Here is a 22,266-nt window from a genome sequence, read left to right as displayed (position 1 = left end):
AACATTTTTCAACTTTTCAAGCTTTGGCTAAGTCTGTGCACGAAATATCAGCAGAACTCAATGCCTCAACCAATTTTTTTTGCTTTATGAATTTCTGGAATGCTATTTTGACAAAGCAGTCTGAATGAAATACAGCACTAATTCGACAGTAATTCTGACCTGTTCTGGTGTTGATGTGAAAGTATTTTCCATCAGACAGCAGGATGTAGGACAACACTCCATTGTTAAGCGAATCTCTGTCAGTAGCTTTTACTGTTCCAATCAGGCCATGAGGAGACGGTCCCTCCTGCACACTGAAGAAGTACACATCCCTACTGAACACTGGCTTGTTGTCATTCTCATCCTGAACCATGACGACCACCGTTGCTGTGGCCTCTGTTTTGCTATTATGTGCCTTTGCACACACACATAATCTATAAATGGGTTCAGTTTCGTAGTCCAGACTGTGAGATACAAACATCCAACCTGTCTCTGGGTGGATCCTGAAAGGTGGGACTCCAGAGAGGGGTTTAAGAGAGTAAGTGATGACAGGGGGCTCTGTTCCAGGGGTCCCTTCATGCTGGGATCTGGTTCCGTGAGCACGTACCTGAATCATTCTGGTGTCTTTTGGAGCACTTTCTCCGATTTCCACCTGGTAAACCAAAGTTTCAAAGGCTAGCGTGTCTTGCACAGAGCCTAATGAGTCTATCTCTATCACAAGCCCTAATGTAGAGTTCAGTGAGGGATGACCCTCATCCTCAGCTATAACACTGAGCTTATACCTTTGGCTGGAATCTCTTGAGAGGTCACCGTTCAGCATAAGAGTCCCAAGATATGGGTGAATAATAAACAAGTGGCTCTCAGGATGTAACATATAGTGAATTCTGCCATTAAGGCCACTGTCACTGTCATGGGCATGTGCAATAAAGAGTGCCGTTCCTGGAGGGGTGTTATGGGATATGGTGATGTGTTCTGAGGTTTTATGGAACACAGGAGGGTTGTCATTCACATCAATGATGGCAACATTGACCTGAACACTGCTGTAGATAGGATGGGTTCCTGTGTGGAATTGTATGGTCAAAAGAACATAAGAGAGGGACTCGTGGTCCAGGGGTCGGGCAGTGGTGATGATGCCCGTCTGAGCATCCACTGAAAAAAGCCCTTGCAGATCACCAGAGGATATGACGTATGAGACTACCTCCACTGAATCTGCAATTAGAAAGACAAATATCAGCAAAATATCATCAATATGACATTCAGTTTTTACAGTTAAAGGCATAGTTGACCCAAAAATTTAAATTCTGCCAATCTTATTCTCTCTCACATGCCATTCCAAAACCATTTGCTTAAATTTTTCCATGGAACACAAAATGAGACTTTCTGCAGAATTTTCAGAAAAGGACCATAAGCTCCAACACAATAAAAGTACACTGTTAAAAATATATTATAGGTTAATAATTGCATTACTTTCTACAGTGCATATGTACTATGAAGGCACCCAATATTTTTTATTTATTTATTTTATTTATTTTTATTTCTTGTTGGTTTTATCTGTGCTGCTAAACTTATTTTTGGTTAACTTTTAGCAGTTTGTGGTTTTTTTTTTTTTTTTTTCATTTGATTTGTCACAGTTCTGACTTGGCTAGATCAGAAATTTAAGGTTTTAAATTTCTACTACTTTATGGTTTTAAAAGAACTACGTCAAGATCATTCAATAACTCTTCCTTTGTTTCACCTTTTTACTGTCGCATAAAACTTTGTCAAACTCCCAAAAACTGTATGATTATAAATTTAGAACATACTGACATACTCAACCCTGCCATATGTATTGAAAGCAGTATTGCAGTTATCCTATTGTTTGGCAGTTGAGACCTTGATACAGTTGGACTAAACAAAGCCTCCAGAGATTAAGGGATCTGCCCCCCTCTCCAACTCAGAAACTCAGAAATTCTGGCCCTTTGTTTGACTTGAAGAGAGGGTTAATCAGCTAATCTAAACATTAACCTCAATTGACTGTCTACTGTTCAACTATTAAAGTGGAAGGCTAAATGTTTGTGTGTGTGCATGTGTCTGAACCAAAACCTAATCACAAATCACTTTAATAAATCAAGAATGGAGTGTTTAAAATGAGTTATTCAATACTCATTATGCTTCATCTTATGATTCAAACTGGTAGACTCTTACTGCAAAACCAAATAACATCTGATTGGCCCTATTACTACACAGGAGGTTATTAATGCTATTAATGCTCTAAAGAATGGTAAATCACCTGGGCCAGATGGGTTTTGCGGAGTTCTTTAAGGAGTTTCAAGAGTTGCTTGTAGATCCATTGCTTAATATGTTTGTGGTTAAATAATTACCAAAGACCCTTAGAGCAGCTAATATCTCTCTTATATTAGGTAAAAGTCCTGATTTATGTTCTTCTTACAGGCCAATTGCATTAATGCTTTCTAAAATTTTAGCACTGCACCTTATTCTGCCTACGATAATTGGGATTGACCAAACAGAATTAAAACCAGGTTAGGAATTCATCTGATAACTTTAGACGCCTTTTAAATGTTATTTATGCATTAATAAATCCATAAGAATAAAGGCATAGTTACTTTTTGTCCATTGTTCTGTGAATTTGTTTGTACACATCATTGTCTTCTGTGTATCAGAATAATCCATTGTGTCATGGCATTCATGATCAGACGTACGGCTGTATCAGTGTCCTTATTTGCACATATATATTACATTTGAATAAGACGTGATTGAATATGTGCTCATATGCAGTGCTGGTTCATGTTTAGAGCTCTAGAGTATATGAAATATGTCCATAAAAACTGCGTTCCACGCAGAAACCGCTCTCCTGCACACTTCACATGTTGTTTGAATTCTTCACTGTAATGTGATCTCATGCATAATACAGCCCAGCAGTGTTGCCAGATTCGAAATGTCCAAGTATCGTACCAGAAGCTCAAAATTATCGTATTTGGAAGAAAATTATCGTACAAGAGTCAAACGTACAGAATACAGCTATTTATTGACCAACAACTTTAGCATAAGTTCTGCCAAGACTCAATTACGACATCACTTATTACCTTCACATCGATCCAATCATGTCCTAATACTTGCTGTAAAAAAGATCAGTACTTACATATGTTTGAGTTCGCATACTCTGACGCAAACAATTACCTCCACCCTCCCCATCCCCCCCAGGATGGTCCTGTCCATACCTTCCGGGGGGTCGGCTGCGCCCCTGCCTTCGTCTTCAGGCAGGAAATGCAGATCCGCTACCCTTGGATTATGCACTACAGAAGGGGCCTACGCCAAAGAACTTTATAAATAATTGCTTGCTGGGCTGTCAATAAATTAATGCTTTGTTACATCATTCTATCTCCCGAGTCTTTCTGGTAGAAATGACTTTATTGCTAAAATATCAACCTCAGCTTAGAAAAAACTGACCTAAGCGCCGCGGAAGGAACGTTAACTTTCCTTTTTTTCTTTTTTTTTCTTCTTCTTGCAAAACATACAGAAATTACATGTTAATGATATACAACTTTGTAGACAATATACAAAAAGAACATTAACTTGTGCTCATGAGAGAGACATTCTCCACGATGATTGGCCGAGAAGACATAGCGTGAGATGAGCTGGAAGACATGCGCACATTCACATTCTCCTCTCAATAATGACGGTAGACGTAGAATCCACAGCTAGATCAATGAGTATAGAAGCCCTACGATTACAAAGACCTTCATTTGAAGTGTCACACAATTCGCCTTTGGCTAAGCCACACCCTAGAATGTAGATTGACCAATCACAGCGCAGCCAAGAACGAGCTCCCACAGAGGTCCGACACTTTTTCACAGCGCTCCATTGACTTTAACGCAGGCGTCTCATATTTTTTGGTCTCGGCAGGCTATTACCGTCGTAGTTTTATCAAAAATATGGTTAAACGTTGTGCCTGGGGCATTTGTAACACAGATATGCGTTTCCCAGAGAGGTTGGAGGGGGGTGTCCGTTTTTTCCCCTTCCCAAAACCGAAGTCAAATCCTGACTGGTGTGGCTTAGCCAAAGGCGAATTCTGAAATTATCGTACATTATGGGATTTTTTTCATTATTGATCGTACATCGTACAGAGGTCAAAATGATCGTACAAATACGATAATTATCATCGTCTAGCAACACTGCAGCCCAGTGATTGGGTTAAAATAGTTAATTCTCATGAATAATGCAGAGAAGCGCTCAGAAACCGTTGACGTAGAATCGTGTTGGCAGCCAGTCACACACTACGAAAGCACTCTTCTACCTCACATTCCGTGACGTTGTACTGACTTTGCTTTTCAATCCAGAAAAAATTGCGAAATTGCTCAGAAAATTGCAAAAATAACCAATTTCTACTAAAATTTATGAGTGCTTTTAGTGTTTTCAGTGATGTGCAGTTCATATCTGTTCACATCTCAAAAAAATATGTTTTGGGGTTTCATGACCCTTTAAGAATGTGTGATTAACCCTATACCATAGCCACCTACTGCGCATGAGATACTGTTCACTAAAAACATTTGATTGTAGACTAAGATAGCCAAAAGAAACAAAGCATAGCAAATCTTATTATCTACCCTAACAACCCTGTCAACTAGACTGATATTTAACCCTCTGATCAGCTAATCCCTGACCCGCAAGCTGGATTAGTCATTGGAGTAACAATGTCTGGAATACTAGGTTACTAGTGGAAAGGAAAGGTGTAAAAAAGGATGGATGTGTTTTGAAAACTTGGACTGCAAGTGGATTTGGTGTTATAGAGCTTCAAACTGGATTTCATATTTATTATTGATTATTTATACTGGAAAAAAAACAAGTTCCCTTTCGAGGGAACTCGCACTGCGTCAATGACGCCATGGGAACGCCTCCGCATGATTACGTCTGAAGCACGTATGTCAACTAGTCCAATGGAAAGAGTGAACGTCACAGGCGGGTGACGTCATGACCAGGAAAGGATAAAAGCACATCCGGTGCAACTGGCGTTAGCTTTTGTGCCTCAGCAAAGCGATCTGTGTCAAACTGTCTGTGTTATTTATTGTTTGTCTGTCTCATCCTTATCTAAGTATGGCGAAGCAGTTATTCAAGTCGTGTGCTTCTCCCTACCCTCGTTTCCTTATTGGTGAGGATACACACAAACTTTGTGTAATCTGTTTGGGAGTAGAGCATGCAATGTCAGCCTTTGGGGGCTTACTGTCAGCATTGTGAGCAGCTACCGCTCCGCATGCTCCGCTCCTGCCTGTCACTGTTTGATGAAATTGGCCAAGCTCGCGAACCTCAGGGTGCAAGACCCGCTGCTGCCAAAGCAGCACGGAGAATGCATTCCTGGGGTTCGCAAATGGATCTCTCGGCGGGGTTGGAGACGGGCTGTATCTCCTCCCTTACCCGGGGGATCCAGTGCTCTCTTGCCGGTGTCGGAAACCCGCCCTGTGGCTTCTTCCGCCCGGGGAGAGAGCCCAATGTTTCACAAAGTTTCAGTGACACAAACATAAGGGACGAGGATTCGCCATCTCTTTCCCCAGCATATGAGGAGCTTGTGGAGGTGATAACTCGTGCTGTAGACAAATTAACAATTGAGTGGCCAGCTGAGAGAAACTGTGCTCGTCCCAAAAGCAAGTTAGACAAGCGCTTTTTGACTTCTAATTTATCATCTCCATCACGGGGCCTTCCATTTTTTCTTCCATGTGGAATAGACCTTATTCTTCCCGTCTCTTCAGTCCCCAGGTGCATACATATTCAGATATAAGGGGACTGAAGGAACATGGTTATGGGTCGATGCCCCGGGCTGAACAGACGCTCGCGAGCTATCTGTCTCCCAGTTCAGCATCATCCCTGAAGGCTCCCGTGCTGCCCACTAAACCTTTAAAAACCACATCTAATTTAGTGGGCAAAGCTTATACGGCAGCAGGTCAAGCTGGAGCCTGTCTTCACACTATGGCAGTGCTTCAAGCCAATCAGGCAGACCTTTTGGGGGATCTGGATAATGGTGAGAGAGTGGGTCCCAACGAAATTTGAGAACTTCGTCGGGCCACAGATCTATCTCTCAGGGCTACAAAGGAGACTGCTCGTGCTATTGGGCGGTCTATGGCAGCCCTCATAGCTACTGAGAGGCACCTCTGGTTAAACTTAGCAGAAATAAAAGAGAAAGATCGGAGGTTTCTGTTAGATGCTCCAATTTCTCCTACTGGTCTCTTTGGCGACTAGCTTCTCATTGAAAGATTTCAAGAAGCTAAAAAGCAATCAGAGGCTTTCAAGAAATTTCTCCCTCGCTGGGTCCAGCCCCCCGGGGATGCTGGGCGTGAGCATCCCCATTCAAGCTCCTCATATCGTGCACAACAGAAAGAGAGTGTCGCGTCTCGTGCCCCTCCTAATAAGTCATGGGGGCCGAGCCGACACTCTTAGCCAAAGTCTTCTAAGCCAAATCCAGATCTGAGGACTGTTCTTATGGCTAAGAAGGCTTCGGCTCATAAGCGGTCCTGACGCCACGTGCGTCAGACCGTTGAGGACAGCCCTAACTGGGGTGGAGCGGTGTTCATCTCAGTATACGGTGCCCGTTGGTCTTCAGGGGACAGTTCTGCCAACCCCGCCACCCTTGGTGCCTCAGGGCAGAGCAGTCTCCAGTAAGCTCTTGGCTCAGCGTCAACTCAATGTTGCGTCAGACTCGCGCCCTCTTAGGGGGGTTCAAAAACAGTCAGTTCAGTTGTTTCCTGCCAGGATGCTTCAGGTCACTGAAGTGGCTGTTACAGTAACACCAGAGGCCAGTCTCGAGAGACTGGTACACTTTGTAGATTTTCTGACAGAGTGGAAGAATCTGCCGAATATATATCCATGGGTCCTGCAGATATAGAGAATGGTAACAGAATCCAGTTTGGTTCTCCTTCACCTCGTTACAATGGGGTGCTACTCACGTTAGTACATCCCAAGCAGGCTCTGGTAATGGAGCAAGAAGTAGAGTCTCTATTAGCGAAGGGAGCTATAGGCAAGGCAAGGCAAGGCAAGGCAAGTTTATTTATATAGCACATTTCATACACAATGGCAATTCAAAGTGCTTTACATAGAAGAAATTAAAATAATAAAAAGAAATAAGAATAATTAAAACAGAGCAGGTGTACTCGCCCGACAGAGAATCAGGGTTTTACAGCCGCTACTTTATTGTTCCGAAAAAGGAGGGGGAGTGCGTCCCATTTTAGAACTTCGTCTGTTGAATCGTGCAGTCAAGAAACTCAAGTTCAAGATGCTCACACTCAAACAGATCATGACAGATCCGAGGACTAGTTTGTCACGATAGATCTAAAAGACGCTTACTTCCATGTCTCCATCCTCCCTCAACACAGGATGTTCCTGAGGTTTTCTTTCGGGGGCAAAGAATACCAATATCGGGAGCTTCCATTCGGTCTAGCTCTATCACCCTGCACGTTCACAAAGTGCGTAGATGCAGCTCTGGCCCCGCTCAGGCTGCAGGGCATACGCATTCTGAACTACATTGACGACTGACTGATTCTGGCGGAATCAGAGCAGTAAGCGGTTCAGCATCGAGATGTCGTCCTCGCTCACATGAAGAAATTGGGGTTGAGACTCAATGCCAAGAAGAGTGTGCTTTCTCCACTACAGAGAACCACTTTCCTTGGTGTGGCATGGGATTCAGTCACGATGCGAGCCACACTATCGCCCGTTCGTGTAGCTGCTATCCTCAGAGCCACAAAAGAGTTGAAGCTAGGCCAGACACGCACTGTGAAACAGTTGGCCTACTGTACATGAGACCCTAGCAGTGGTGGCTCAGGACCAGAGGGTCCTCCCCGCGGGGAAACCCACTTCGTATAATCAAGATCACGCGGTGGTGTCTCCGCGCCTTGATTATATGGAGGAAACATTGGTTCCTATCCCAGGGTCCGGTGTGCTCTCGACAGATGCTTCCCTCACCGGCTGGGGAGCGGTAATGGAAGGCCGCTCAGCTCAGGGTCTGGAGTCATCATTTTTCTTGGCACATAAACTGCCTGGAGATGATGGCAATCTTCAATAAACACGTAACCTGAGGTCTGGTGATCAGAAACTTTTGTCTGTCCCCAGATCACGGTTAAAGAATAGAGGAGACAGAGCCTTTGCGATTGCTGGCCCTAGGCTGTGGAACAGCCTTCCATTTTACATCAGAGCGGCTCAATCTCTAACTGTTTTTAAATCCTCTCTTAAAACCTACTTTTTTTCTTTAGCTTTTAATACATTATGAGCTTTTGGCATGAATGTGTGATTATGTTTTGTATCTTGTGTATTGTTCAGCACTTTGGTCAGCCCTGTTTGCTGTTTTTAAATGTGCTATATAAATAAATACAAACTTGAAACTTGAAACTTGAATACGTTAAGACATTTCCTCCCAGACCTGAGGGGCCATCATGTGCTTGTCCATACAGATAACACATCGGTGGTCTCTTACATAAATCGTCAGGGGGGTCTGCGTTCGCGTCCACTCTGCAAACTGGCACACCAGATCCTCCTGTGCTCCCTAGGGAAAATACTCTCTCTGAGGGCAGTGTATATCCCAGGGGGCCAGAATATAGGAGCAGACACCCTGTCGAGGCAGGGGCTGAGGCCAGGGGATTGGAGACCCCACCCCAAGGCGGTGGAGCAAATATGGGAAGTTTACGGCCAAGCAGAAGTGGATCTGTTCGCGTCTCAGTACCCCCTGGTGCTGGACACTATGGTGCAGATGTGGCCGAGGCTACGTCTGTATGCATTTCCCCCTGTTGCTCTGCTCCCAGGAGTTCTGGAGAGAGTCCGCCAGGATGGAATAAGTCTACTGCTAATAGCACCACGCTGGGCGAGTCAAATTTGGTTTGCAGACCAATTCATCTCCTTGATGGCCCTCCCTTGGAGATCCCGATCAGGAGAGACCTTCTGTCTCAGGCAGGGGACATAATATTTCACCCCCGGCCAGAGATTTGGAAACTATGGGTTTGGCCTCTGAGGGTGCCCAACTCATAAATATTGGTTTCTCAACTGAGGTTGTTGAGACCATCCTAAGCTCCAGAGCTCCAGCTACGAGGAAATTATATGCACTAAAGTGGAGAGTGTTCACTTCTTGGTGTCACCAGCATCAGTGGGATCCAGTTAACTGTTCAGTTAGTACAGTACTTGAGTTTCTGCAAGATCAGTTTGCATCAAGTTTATGTCCATCCATCTTAAAGGTCTACGTGGCGGCCATTGCGGCTTTCCACACCCAGGTGGGTAGTACATCACTGGGTCGAGACCTCCTGATCATACATTTCCTTTGTGGCAGCTTGAGGCTGAGGCCTGTAACTCGCACTAGGGTACCGGCTTGGGACCTGGCAATAGTTTTGGAAGGCCTGTCAGGGGTTCCATTCGAGCCCCTAGAGTCGGTTTCAGAAAAATATCTGACATTCAAGACCATCTTTCTTCTAGCTATTTCGTCCCTCAAAAGAGTCGGAGACCTTCAGGCCCTTTCGGTTTCTCCCACCTGCCTTGAGTTTGCACCCGGGAAGGTCAAGGCATTCTTATATTACTTTCTTATATATAGGCCTATTGTGCTGCAGGCTTTCTGTCCTCCTCCGTTTGCTTCTTCGGACCAGGAAAACCTGAATCTCTTGTGTCCAGAGCGAGAACTGGATACTTATGTCCACAGGGCTGGCCCGTGGAGAAAATCAGATCAGTTGTTCGTCTGCTTTGGATCACCTAAGAAGGGTCTTCCAGCCTCTAAGCAGACAATCAGCAAGTGGATAGTTGAGGCTATCTCTCTTGCCTATGAGTCCTCTGGCCAGCCGTGTCCTTTGGTGGTCAGAGCTCGTTCTACTAGGAGTATGGTGGCCTCTAAAGCCTTATTATCAGGGGTTTCCCTTCAAAAGGTTTGTGATGCGGCAGGGTGGTCCTTGTCGCTCACATTTGTGAGGTTTTATAGCCTGGACCTGGATGCTGCCCCAGGGTCTCAGGTGCTTTATACTTAGATTGCCGACAGTTTCACATACAGGCAATTGTAAGTATGGCGTATTGGGTATTCTCGTTCCTAAGGCGTCATCGACGCAGCGCGAGTTCCCTCGAAAGGCAACGTCTCAGGTTACGACTAACCCTAGTTCCCTGAAAAGGGAACGAGATGCTGCGTCGCCCTGCCATACTTCCTGCATCCCTGTGATCGACTTTGGTTCTCGAAGCTAACGCCGGTTGCACCGGATGTGCTTTTATCCTTTCCTGAAATCGCCTGTGTTTCTTACATCACAAACTACCTTGTAACCAATCATGTCAACATGCAGGTGGGTTTTAGCATATCATTAACTGCTGCAAAGCAGAGGAGTCTCAAGAGAAGTCAGGTTATCCCGGTATATTTTTCTGCTAATATGAAAAATCAGGTACATTTAGCAATATAGTGAGTGAATTATGTAATGTATATTACAATGTTATGATGAATTATTTGCTTTTGTCCACTGACATTCTAAGTTGTTCAAAGTGTTTCTAAGGATACTGATTTTTAGAAAGCAGTCAGACTCTGAGATGGTGAATGGGATCATGGTATGTGTAACATTACAGCAGCACATTATTAGCTGTTTGATAACGTAGTCAAGCAAAAGGCTAATCATATTAATTACCGTTATGTGTCCGAAATTGTAGAGAGCGATACATAAAACGCATTACCATTATGATACATCGACTTGTATACAAGCCTGTATAATTCACTCTTCCACTTCTTCTGAATCAGTTTCTGATTCAAACATATATGGCTGATTTAAACTAGTATTTCCACTTGCCATTGTGCAGCGTTTACTACAGTAAAGTTGACATAGTGGATCAGATATTCTGAGCTTGTGTGATTGAGTGGAGGCGGAGCTCATTTGCATATTCATGGTTCTGCGTATTCTAAATGAAGCAAGAGTAGAGTTACATTCAAGCTATTTTAAGGCATGAAGAAATCTTTTTCACAGGAAAAAATACATAATTTTGGTGATCAAAGATGAGTTTTAAGGCATACAATTATTGACTAGTGAGACTTTAATTGTCACGTGTAACCTGTTTTGGTTTCGGTTTCTCTGTGTTCTGTTCCTTTTGTACCTGCCTGAGTTCTAGTTAGATACCTTGGTTATTAATTAGCTCTATTCCTGTTCTGTTTTATCCTCCAAGATATCCCTCCATTCCCTGTGTAATTATACCCTCAGTTCTGTTTGATCAGTTGTCAGTTATTGTCTATGCGTAATGTGTTGTTTACTCCTGTGTTCATCAAAAGCTCTCATGCATTTATAATTAAATACTGTAGTATTCCTTGTTCGTGCGTGTTGCTTACTAACTCGTTACATTAATGTATTTTTTAACATTAACTAACAATTAACAAGCCCTGTATACAGCATTAGTTAATCTTTGTTAATGTTAACTTGTATATATACATTTCTTAACATTAATAGCTTAAATTGCTAACAATAGTTAATGCATTAGTTATCACAAACTAACAATAAACAAGATTTGTTTACAGCATTAGTTAATGTTTAATCTGTTAATGTTAAATTGTACATTTATTAACACATTTTACATGAATAGCTTACCTTTTAAACATTTGTTAATGCATTATTGTGAACTAACATAAAATAACACCTCTTTAAAACATAATAACATAACTTAATGTATGTTTTATACATTTACATTTCATTTTCAGGGTGCATGCTCTGCGTCAACATTACATAAAACCTTAGTTACCTTGAACTAACAATGAACAGCACTTAACAATCAAAAGCAATTAAGTTTTTATGAATCTCATGTTAAAGTGGAAACTATTTCAACATCAGTTAATGTGTTTCTAATGTTTGGGCTCTTTACTAACATTATTTATCAGGAACGATCATTTATTAAGGTATTGCTGGACCTTACTGAAATCTGTACACAGAAGTTGTTCATTGTTAGTTCATGTTGACTAATGAATTAACTAATGTTAACAAAATCAGCTATTAATTTTAAGAGATACATTAGTATATGTACAAGTTAACATTAACAAAAATTAGATAATGCTGTATACAGGTGTTGCTCAGTGGTTAGTTAATGTTAACTAAACTGTTAACTAATGTTAACAAATACAAACTAATTGTAAAGTTCCCTTTCGAGAACAGTCTCTCGTATTGCGTAGCTATACGCAATGGGAAAACTCCTTTTCTCAAGAATATTGAAGCCTTTATTTTAAAACGCAGTGCACACATACTCGGTTGCTAACGTAACCTCGGTTCCCTGAGAGTAAGGGAACGAGTATTGCGTACCCTGCCATGCTATTACGCTTGGTACAGGTGCTGTCACTTCAGTCGATTTAAACCTGATTCCTATGGCGATATGGCCCGCTTTTATAGCCAGAAGCCACGCCCGTGTTTTCCCATAGCGTATAGCTACACAATACTCGTTCCCTTACTCTCAGGGAACCAAGTTCGTTTTACCAAATAGGTTTCTTCTTCAACTACATGGCATCACACTGTCCAGTTTAAAACAGGGAACAGTGTGACAGCCATAACATTTCAGAGAAAAAGCACAGAAAACTCACTGGCAGGGGTAACAGCCTGAACCAAACCAACGGTGGAGCCCACGGGTGCGTCCTCAGAGATGGAGAAGGTGTAGTGGGCTTTCTGGAAACGGGCAGGGGGCTGGTCACTCTGCAAGATGTTCACGGTGATGTTAGCAGGATGAACGGCAGACATACCTCCTCCATCCTGAGCAGAGACAGACAGCTTCACGCTGCTACTGCGCAGCTGGGAAAGTGAAGAACTCAGGTAGACAGAACCTGAAGAACACAAAACCTACATTAACATATTAGAGGACGCATTTATAAGGTCATGGCTATTATTGCAGTGAAAAGAAAGTTTATATTTGCCTATAAGTAGATTACAGACTTAAATTTAAGGGAACTGAAATGAAAAACCGGTAACACTTTAGAATACTGTTCCTACATTAATGAATAACTACACAGGAACAAATGAGTAATGCACTATTAACATTCTAGTAACTACTATTAACTAACTAAAAACTCTGATTAACACATTAGTAAGTAATAGCACTCAGTTGAATGTAGTAGTTCACTATTAGCTAATCAACTACTATTTTTTTCATACCTCCCAGAGAACTACTATACAGGTTCATAATTAACATGAATAATGCATAATAATTTATAATAATAGCCCACTAGTAATGACTCAAGTGTTACTACATCCTTCTAAAGGAACGATTTATTATTTGGATCAGTATTCTAAAGTGAAAAACATGATAACTTCCTAATATTGACTGAAGTCATTGTAAGCTTTTGAGATGTTTGTAAGAATTTGAATAGTAATTCTTTCCGATGGATTTGGTAACACTTTAGTCATTACTAGTGTGTTCCCATGATCTTCACTTTAGAATACTGAATACTATTATAATTAGAATATCCAAATAATTAGTAGTTCCTTTAGAAATATATAGTAAACACTTGAGTCATTACTATCCAAAACCTTGCAAAAGCCTCAAAAGCTTACAATGACTTCAGTCAATATTAGGTAGTTATCAAGCTTTTCACTTTAGAAAACTGATCCAAATTATTAGTAGTTCCTTTAGAAGGATGTAGTAACATTACTAATGGGTTACCATTATCTTATATTATACATTATGCATTATTAATATTAAAGGAGCTGTATGTAAGAAATGTATTTCAATTAATCATAAAATGGCCCTGATATGTCACTAGACATTAAGAAATCATGTTCCTTTCAAATACTTATATCACTGACAACAGTAGTCCGGCCAGGATATTGTCATTTAAAAGTGAAGTTGCAGCCCTCAACTGATGTTGATGTTGTCATGTTGTGTTTTGGCCTGATGCCCCACCTTCCACCTATCTACCAATCATGAAGTCAGTTGTGTTTCGGCATCCGGGTTGTCAGCTCTGCTCTAGATACCACAGCTGCAGCTACAAACGTGTCAACCTACGTTCCTGCTGGATCCTGAAGCCTATCTGGCAACCTCGAGTCAGGGGGAAGGGGGAGGGGATACACCCATAGACATCATGATGTCTATGGATACACCGCTCTACAGTAATTTGAAAGTGATTGCAGTACCAGTTTTGGCCACAATCTTACATACAGTTCCTTTAATTATGAACCTGTATATAGTAGTTCTTAGTAGTCTTCAGTGAGGTATGAAAAATAGTAGTAACTGATTAGTGAACTACCACATTCGACTGAGCCCTATTACTTACTAATTCGTTAATCAGAGTTTCTTGTTAGTTAATAGTAGTTACTAGAATGTTAATAGTGCGTTACTCATGTGTTCCTGTGTAGTTATTAATTAATGAAGGAACATTATTCTAAAGTGTTACTGAAAAACCTTAGTGATTAATTGAAATACTATGTTAAGGTTAGTATCTAATCAAAGTAAATTCTTTGACTGATAAATAATTAAGAATCTCGTAGAACAAGGTCATGATGATTTAATTGTACCCTATCTCAGTCTACTTTTAATAAACTAAGCAAACTTTAAATCCATCCATCACTGATGGTGATATGGTGGATATGTCCATGGCTAGTTCAACTTTTGACAGATGGTTGGGGTCCTGCTAGATTCTGTCACCTTGATCTAACTTAAAATCCTTAGCATCTGTTGATTTAAACCAGGGTGGGTAACCTTAGGCATGCGTGCCCCCACTGGCACACAGAAGGGTAATCATAGGCATGCTAGCAAGAGAGATTCATTTGATTTAGCTGTTTGTTTTTGAAATTCATATAGCACCTGCATGCTTTACCATTCAACAGTTCTGTTTAATAATCGAAAGGCAAACACTAAAAGACTTTTGTCATAGTGAATCCAAAGGGATCTTCCAAAGAGCCCTATGCTATATTGTTTTAGCGGCTATGTCATATTCACTGTATACTGTATGCTCTTTCTGAGAAAAATATAATTCCCAGTGGGCAGAAAGGTATGCAAGTGACATTTACTATCTTTAAATTAAGTAGTGAGGTATATAAATATATAAGGTTCATTAGTTAACATTAGTTAATGTATGAACTAACATGAACTAACAATGAGCAATACATTTGTTACAGTATTTATTAATCTTTGTTAATGTTAGTTAATACAAATACAGCTGTTCATTGTTTGTTCACATTATTTCACCGTGCATTAACTAATGTTAACAAATACAACCTTTGAATTTAATGGCGTATTAGTAAATGTCAAAGTTAATATTAACTAAGATTAATAAATGCTTAAGAAGTATTGTTCATTCTTAGTTCAAAGGTAGTTAACTAATGTTAACTGATGAACCTTATTGTAAAGTGTTACCATATATATATAAGGCACACCATGTCAAAAAGCTCTAAACCAATGATGCTTAGCAGGGATTTCCCTATAAGCGAGTGAGAGAATGCAGGCGATGTAAAAGAGGGATTATTTACTTTGACTTCAGAGCACTACTTAAGAGTAAGCACACATAGGACAGAAAGTATTTTTCATCTGTGTCACTGCATTCTCTTAACTGCTAGCTGCTAAAGGAAACCAAATGAAAAAAGAGAGAATCATGTAACATCATTAATGGCAGAACTGTGATTGTAATGGGATTATGGAAAAATAAAGAGCAGACCCCCTACTTCATTACAGTGTAATCTGATTATTGTAATGCGTCACGTCAAACACAGCTCAACAGTAGATCTATGTGTGTGAAAAGCCAAGGACAGTGACAGTAACAGATGCCATACAAATGACTTTAATAAGCAGAATTATCTGTATTTACCAAATCATTTGAGACAATTTAGACAATTTATACATTAGACTTAATGCATACTTATCCTATAGATTGTTATGCTTAAAATAACTTAAGGAAAAGTAAATGTTTATAAATCTATATCAGACTCACTGTACAATACTTAATTACTCAGAATATCACAGTATATTCATATTATATTGTTTCCAGATTAAAAATCTTTTTTTTCACCAATAACTAAAAATGTTATGTGTTTTTACTTAGCCACAACTGCAACATTTTTTAATAAGATAACTGAGTACACCGGTCATCATATAAAGCCTAACCACAGATTTCTGCAGGCATTCATTGCTGTATGACAGTCCACTTCAACACTTCACACAGCTTTCCATTTGCACCCATGTCCAGCAAGGATTTAGGAAGATGCTGTGTAAATCCACAGGCTTCCAACTGGGACGTGACAAAAGCAATTACTATATCTGCTATGGAAGACTCTCAGTCTGACTGTCAAGATAAGCATGCACTATGATGTCTAAACAGAATATACGAGTTATCTTCGCTGTCCTATGGACTATGAAATCGCACATGTTTGGCTTGTGTGACAGCACAACAATTTTCTTAATTTTAATCCTTGTTTTAGCTTTATATTTTATTTAAAATAAAAGACTCTCTTAGGTGAACATTGTGGTTTCTAATGTGGCAAGTAACAGATTTCAGTCCTAGATAAACACATATTAACTTGGGGCATGTTACCTGTTGTCTGGTCCACAGTGAATAAAGAGGCAGAATCTCCAGGCAGAAGCTCATAGGTGATTTTTCCATTGTTTCCAGAATCTCGGTCAGAAGCAAAAATGTTGAAGAGCACAGTGCCAGGTTGAGTATGGATGCTCACACTCGTGACATATTTCTCAGGACTAAAAACAGGAGCATTATCATTCACATCCTCCACATCAATGTGAACAAATGTCTGCGAACTGAGCCCATCCTATAAAAAAACACAACAACAACATAATTAATACCTTCTTATATAAAATTCCACAATACCAGGATTAACATATTTGAACTCACCTGATCTTCAGCTTTAATCAACAAGTCAAAGGTCACAAGGCGAGCTTCATGATCAATATCTTGAGACACACAGATTTCCCCAGTAACAGAGTTGATGTGAAAGAAAGGGTGGTCATCCTTGCTGCTGAAGCCATCATAGAGGGAATATCGCACTGATCCAAACTCAGCATTATCAGCATCTATGGCAGTGACCTGGACCAGATAGAAATGTATTATTAAGGTAAATCAATCGTCTTTCTGAAACTAGGAGCCTGTAATCAACCATCTGTGTATTAGAAGCACCAAAATGACCATACGGGCAAGCTTTATCTCATTAACTTTGGTTATGGTGTTGGCACAGCAAAGGGTGTCTCAGATTAACACTTCCAGCTTCACTCTTTCAGATGACTAAAACCCACTCTTGTAATACCACTGAAAAACATCATGCTGAAAGACTCTGTGTAATGCACTTTGTGTTTTTATTATTATTATCGTTATGCTTAGGGTTGGGGTGGACCTTCATGTGTAGTTTTTTATAAAAATCTTTATTTTCTATTAATTAAATTGTACACATTCATAAAAACCAATTCACCAAAGTCATGTCAATGTTTTTTTCTCATAAGATCAGGTTGAATGGAGAGTCAACTATCTCTTACTACAACATTATTATAGACAATGTTAACATCTTTTATTGAATCTAGGCTAAAGCTTAAAAGCTAAAATGCATCCTTTGTTATACCTCATGTATGTATTATTTTAGTGTTCTAGATTGTGATAACATCTAGTTAACACTACAGTGTGTTAACTGAAATGTTTTAGCAGACTGGTCACTTTGTCTTTCAGAAAATCTGACCAAAAATATTGATGACTGCACTACACAGACTTACTGTATGTCCTTCCCCCAATACCATAAACAAGTACTGTGACATAGCTATAGTATTGTTTTTTTTTTCTTTTAAAGGGGATGAACCTGAAATGACTATTTTTATTGCATCAACACAGAAAAGAAGTGTCAAGCCATTTTCAAGGGGTCTTTAAGCTTTCCACTCAAGTTTGCTATAACATGATTACACACAGCATAAAATGTTGCTTAGTGTAAATCATTAGGTTTTCACCCACAAGTTGTCTGTTGCTGAATCATTAGGGTATGAGTACTGTCCTATCTTTAGCAGCACCTCAAGATCTCATTCTCAGCCTTTCTGTCATAAAAGAGATATTATACTATAGCATTTATGATCTGGTGGGTGGAAGGACTGGGACTTCTGGTCAAAGTCTAAAAGCAACTGTCTGAGATCATAATTACAAACACTCTCTGCACGCAAAACTGATTGCGGCTATGATGAAAAAGAGATATAAAAATATATCCTTTGAAATTATGACCAAAGTAAATACCTATCAAGTATGACATTGTCTCACAGTATACAGTACTGTGTATTAGATCTTATACAAAAACATTTGTCTTTAGATGGTTATTTATATATTCTGCTTCAGCATATGAGTAGGAAATATCAATTTCAGATGTCTACATTCCTTTTGCAAACATTGTAATAATCCAGAGAATTCTGTAATGACATTGAGTCCTACAACAGATGGTACAGTATCCACAGAGCCCTGATCTTAACATTGCAGAGTCAGTCTGGGATTACATGAAGAGACAGAAGCAATTGAGACTAAAGCCTAAATCTACAGAACTGCTGAAACTTCTCTAGGATGCAAACTTCCTTAAAAACTGTGCACACAAGTATATCTAGAATTTGTGCTAATTTAAAGGCAAATGGTGGTCACACCAAATATTGATATGATTTAGTTTATAAAGTTCACTGATATAACAAAAACTATTCAATGTATCCTATTGTTTTTGAACATTTTCACTCTACAGCAATGTTGTAGAGCCTAAAACTTTTGCACAGTGCTGTAAATTCAATATATGTCAAGAAAAACTAATAATTTTTTTGAATGTTTTGAGACATATAATCAATGTGGGTGGCTGGAGAGAGACCACAAAATAGTCTTTAATTAAAATGTTTAAGATCCTTATAAATGTATATTTATTAAAATGAATGAAAAGAGCTTGATGTGGAACTCAATGTACACTATGTTAAAAAAATGTGGGGTTGGTATTATTTTTAAAATGTTTTTGAAAGAATTCTCTTATGCTCACCAAGGCAGCATTTATTTGATCAATTATAGTTAGAAATTATTATTGTGAAATATTAGCACAATAAAATAATAATAATAAAAACTAGTATATTTTAAAATGTAATTTATTCCTGTGATGGCAAAGCTGAATTCGGCACCCATGTCTTCAGTGTCATATGATTTCCTTCAGAAATCATTTTAATATGCAATTATTATTATTATATTACATAATATTACATAATATAATAATTATATTACATAATATTATTATAATATTATATTATATTATTATATTACATTATATTATATTAATAATAATAATTATTATTATATTATTTACTTAATTAAATTGATTAAACTGCTGATTCAACTGTGATACTTTTTTCTATTCTTTGATGAATAGAAAGTTTATAAGAAATAGAAATAGAAACCTTTTGTAGCATTGTAAATGTCTTTACTTTCACTTAATCAAATTGATACATCTTTGCTTAATAAAAGTATTTAAAAAATATTACGTACCCCAGACTTTTGAATAGTAGTGTAGGTGTTTCCAATAAAATTTTAAACTACAAACATTATTTCATTAGTCATGCCAAGTACAATTGTGCCAGGCTACAGTTTCACACAAGGAGCCAAAGCAGTGAGCAGTGTGATTTGGCTATTTTGCAACACTGTTGTCTTTGTCTTAACAAAAAGTCTTAGTACGGTCTGAGAGTGAGTGTGTGAGTTGTTGTGATAGTAACTGAGTGTTTCTTCTGACATTGTGATCCCTACAGTGATTTATTTGTTGAGAAACAGCTTCATTTAACAACTTCTTTTTGATTGCACTTGTTTTAATTTTTTATTCTTGCTTGTTTGTAATTGTTCACCCAAAAATTAAAACAAATTTGATGGTGTTAATAATGTGATAATAATAGTGATATTAACAAAATAATGATCAATGGTTACCAAAACAGTTTGGTCGCAACATTCTATAAAATATCTCATTTTGTGTAGAAGAAAGTAAGTCATGCAGGTTTGGAACAACATGAGGGTGAGCAAATCATGACAGGTTTTTTTATTTCTGGGTTAACTAATACTGACTTAAATCTTTTTTTCTTACAAATAATAGTGGCATATTTTTTATCACCATCATCAAACTGGCTGCAGTACAATTTCTTGAAAATGAGCATAATAATAAATACCTGTAGGATGCATGTCCCAACAGCTGTGTGCTCTTTGACAGTTACATTATAGAACTGTTGTTGGAATATAGGTTTATTGTCATTGACATCCACCACGTGGATGGTCACAGTGGCCGTGGAGGACAGGGAAGGAGAACCACCATCGGAAGCCACCACTAAGAACCTCAGTTCCATCTCTCGTTCATGGTCTAGGCCTGCAGCAGTAGTAATGAGACCTGATGTTGGATCTATGTTGAACAGATGCTCCTGCTCTGATTGTACAATAGAGTAGGTGATTCCAGAATCCCCTCCTAGATCTCTGTCCATGGCCTTGACTTGGAAGAGAGCTGTTCCCTCAAGCACATCCTCTGAAATGCTCTCCTCATAGATGTTTTGATCAAAAACGGGAGGATTGTCATTCAAATCTGTTATCTGAACCTGAAATGTTATCTCACTGCTCAGAGGAGGAGAGCCGAAATCTGTGGCAGTCACAGTGAGTTCATACAAGTCCTTTACCTCTCGGTCCAGTGGGCCATCCACACAGAGAACGTAAAGAAAATCATCAGTGGATTTGAGGGAGAACATCCCATCCTCACCTTGGAGAAGAACATCAATCTTCTTGATATCTCCTAAATCTGGATCTGAGACTGCAATCCTGGCAACATAGTCTCCGGGTCTCGCTCCCTCAGATACTTCAGGTGCTCCGGCCTCATTTAGGAACAGGACGCTAATATTTGGGTGGTTGTCATTGACATCCAGTACTTTAATACTTACAAATGTGCTGGAGGATTCAGGTTGAATCCCAGAATCCCATGCTGTCACAATGAGCTCAAAAAATGACTGGTTTTCATAGTCCAAAACCTTATTTACACTAATGATACCTGAGGAAATATCAATAATGAAAAACTCATTTGGATCACTTTGACGGCGGTTTATCTCATAGGTGACTCGACCATTGCTGCCAAGATCTGGGTCTGTAGCAAATACCTGGCAGACTGGTGCCATCAATGGGGTGCTTTCCAATAAGACAGCATGATACTCTGACTGATTGAACACAGGCTGGTTGTCATTTTCATCAAGTACAGTAATATGTACTTGCAACTGGCCTGTTTTGGATGGTACACCACCATCAAATGCCTCAATTGTGAAATTGTAGAAGTCTGTAGTTTCTCTATCTAATCTTGCTTGCAGAATAAGGTCTACATTTGACATACCAGCTCCACTACTGCGGATCTCCACTTTAAAAAGTTTCCTCATGTCTCCATCTGTAATTCTGTAGCCCTGGGTGCCATAATCACCCATATCCTGATCCTGAGCTCCTTCCAACTCAAAACTGCTTCCTGGAGGGCTTAATTCAGACACATTCAAATGGATTGTTTTTACAGAGAATACAGGGGAATGATCGTTCACGTCCTTCACCTCGATGCTTACTTTAATAACCTCTCCTGTTAAAGCGGCGGCCGCGAACTCGTACTTATTTGTGCGCTCTCGATCCAACACCACGGCGGTGGAGATGATCCCGGAGTCTCCATCGATCTCAAAGTCTCTGAACACATCTGAATCTTTGCTCTCAGATATAAAGAATCCAGAAATTTGGGTTTTCGCCGGCAGTCCAACACTTAAATCCCCGACAATAGTATTTGCAGGTAAACCTTCCTCTATGGAGAGACTGAGATTGAACACCTGCGCGCAACCGTCCTCACAAAATAATGTAAATAAGAGAAACAGGAGTAGAGTCCTTACGTAAAACTCCATCTTCATGTGAAAACATCAGAAGGCTATAAGTTTGTTACATTCATTGTAACGAGGAAACAACGTCTTCGCACTCTAGCTTCGGGCTGAAGTTCACTCTCCAAACCGCTCTTCTTCAGGGGCGAATGCTCGTCCGTGTCTTTCCAACCATCACTCTTCATCCGCTGCGTGTAGGTTCAATATAGAATCACCTTCTCCTGGTGAAGTAGGGCTGAACGCGGCACATGAGAAGAAGATCAGCATGAAGTGTCTTATGTCGAGCGGCACGCGCGCCTGAATACTCTCCCTGTCACGTGACGCGCAGTATCTTGAAGCAGGTGTAAAAGACCGACCTCCTGCTATTTAGATTTTTATAATTCCATGATTATTATATTATATTATATTATATTATATTATATTATATTATATTATATTATATTATATTATATTATATTATATTATATTATATTATAGAAAATTAACCATGGT

The 22,266-nt window shown here is 39.6% G+C and overlaps 1 protein-coding gene across 1 annotated transcript in view; it reads right to left on the bottom strand.

Moving 5' to 3' along the window:
• The window catches only part of dchs2 (dachsous cadherin-related 2), a gene marked incomplete at its 5' end in the record, with an annotated part of 61,727 nt that extends 39,920 nt beyond the window's left edge, over positions 1-21,807 (bottom strand). Inside the window, 5 exons of the mRNA XM_084096616.1 lie at positions 160-1,188; positions 12,515-12,751; positions 16,451-16,682; positions 16,766-16,957; positions 20,068-21,807. Of these exons, the coding sequence (XP_083952742.1) occupies positions 160-1,188; positions 12,515-12,751; positions 16,451-16,682; positions 16,766-16,957; positions 20,068-21,807 (3,430 nt within the window). The remainder of the gene's footprint in view (positions 1-159; positions 1,189-12,514; positions 12,752-16,450; positions 16,683-16,765; positions 16,958-20,067) is intronic.
• Positions 21,808-22,266: the final 459 nt, after the last annotated feature.

Source organism: Abramis brama, assembly GCF_963993115.1.
Source record: "Abramis brama genome assembly, chromosome: 2".
Lineage (NCBI taxonomy): Eukaryota > Metazoa > Chordata > Actinopteri > Cypriniformes > Leuciscidae > Abramis > Abramis brama.
This window is presented reverse-complemented; position numbering and strand designations above follow the sequence as displayed.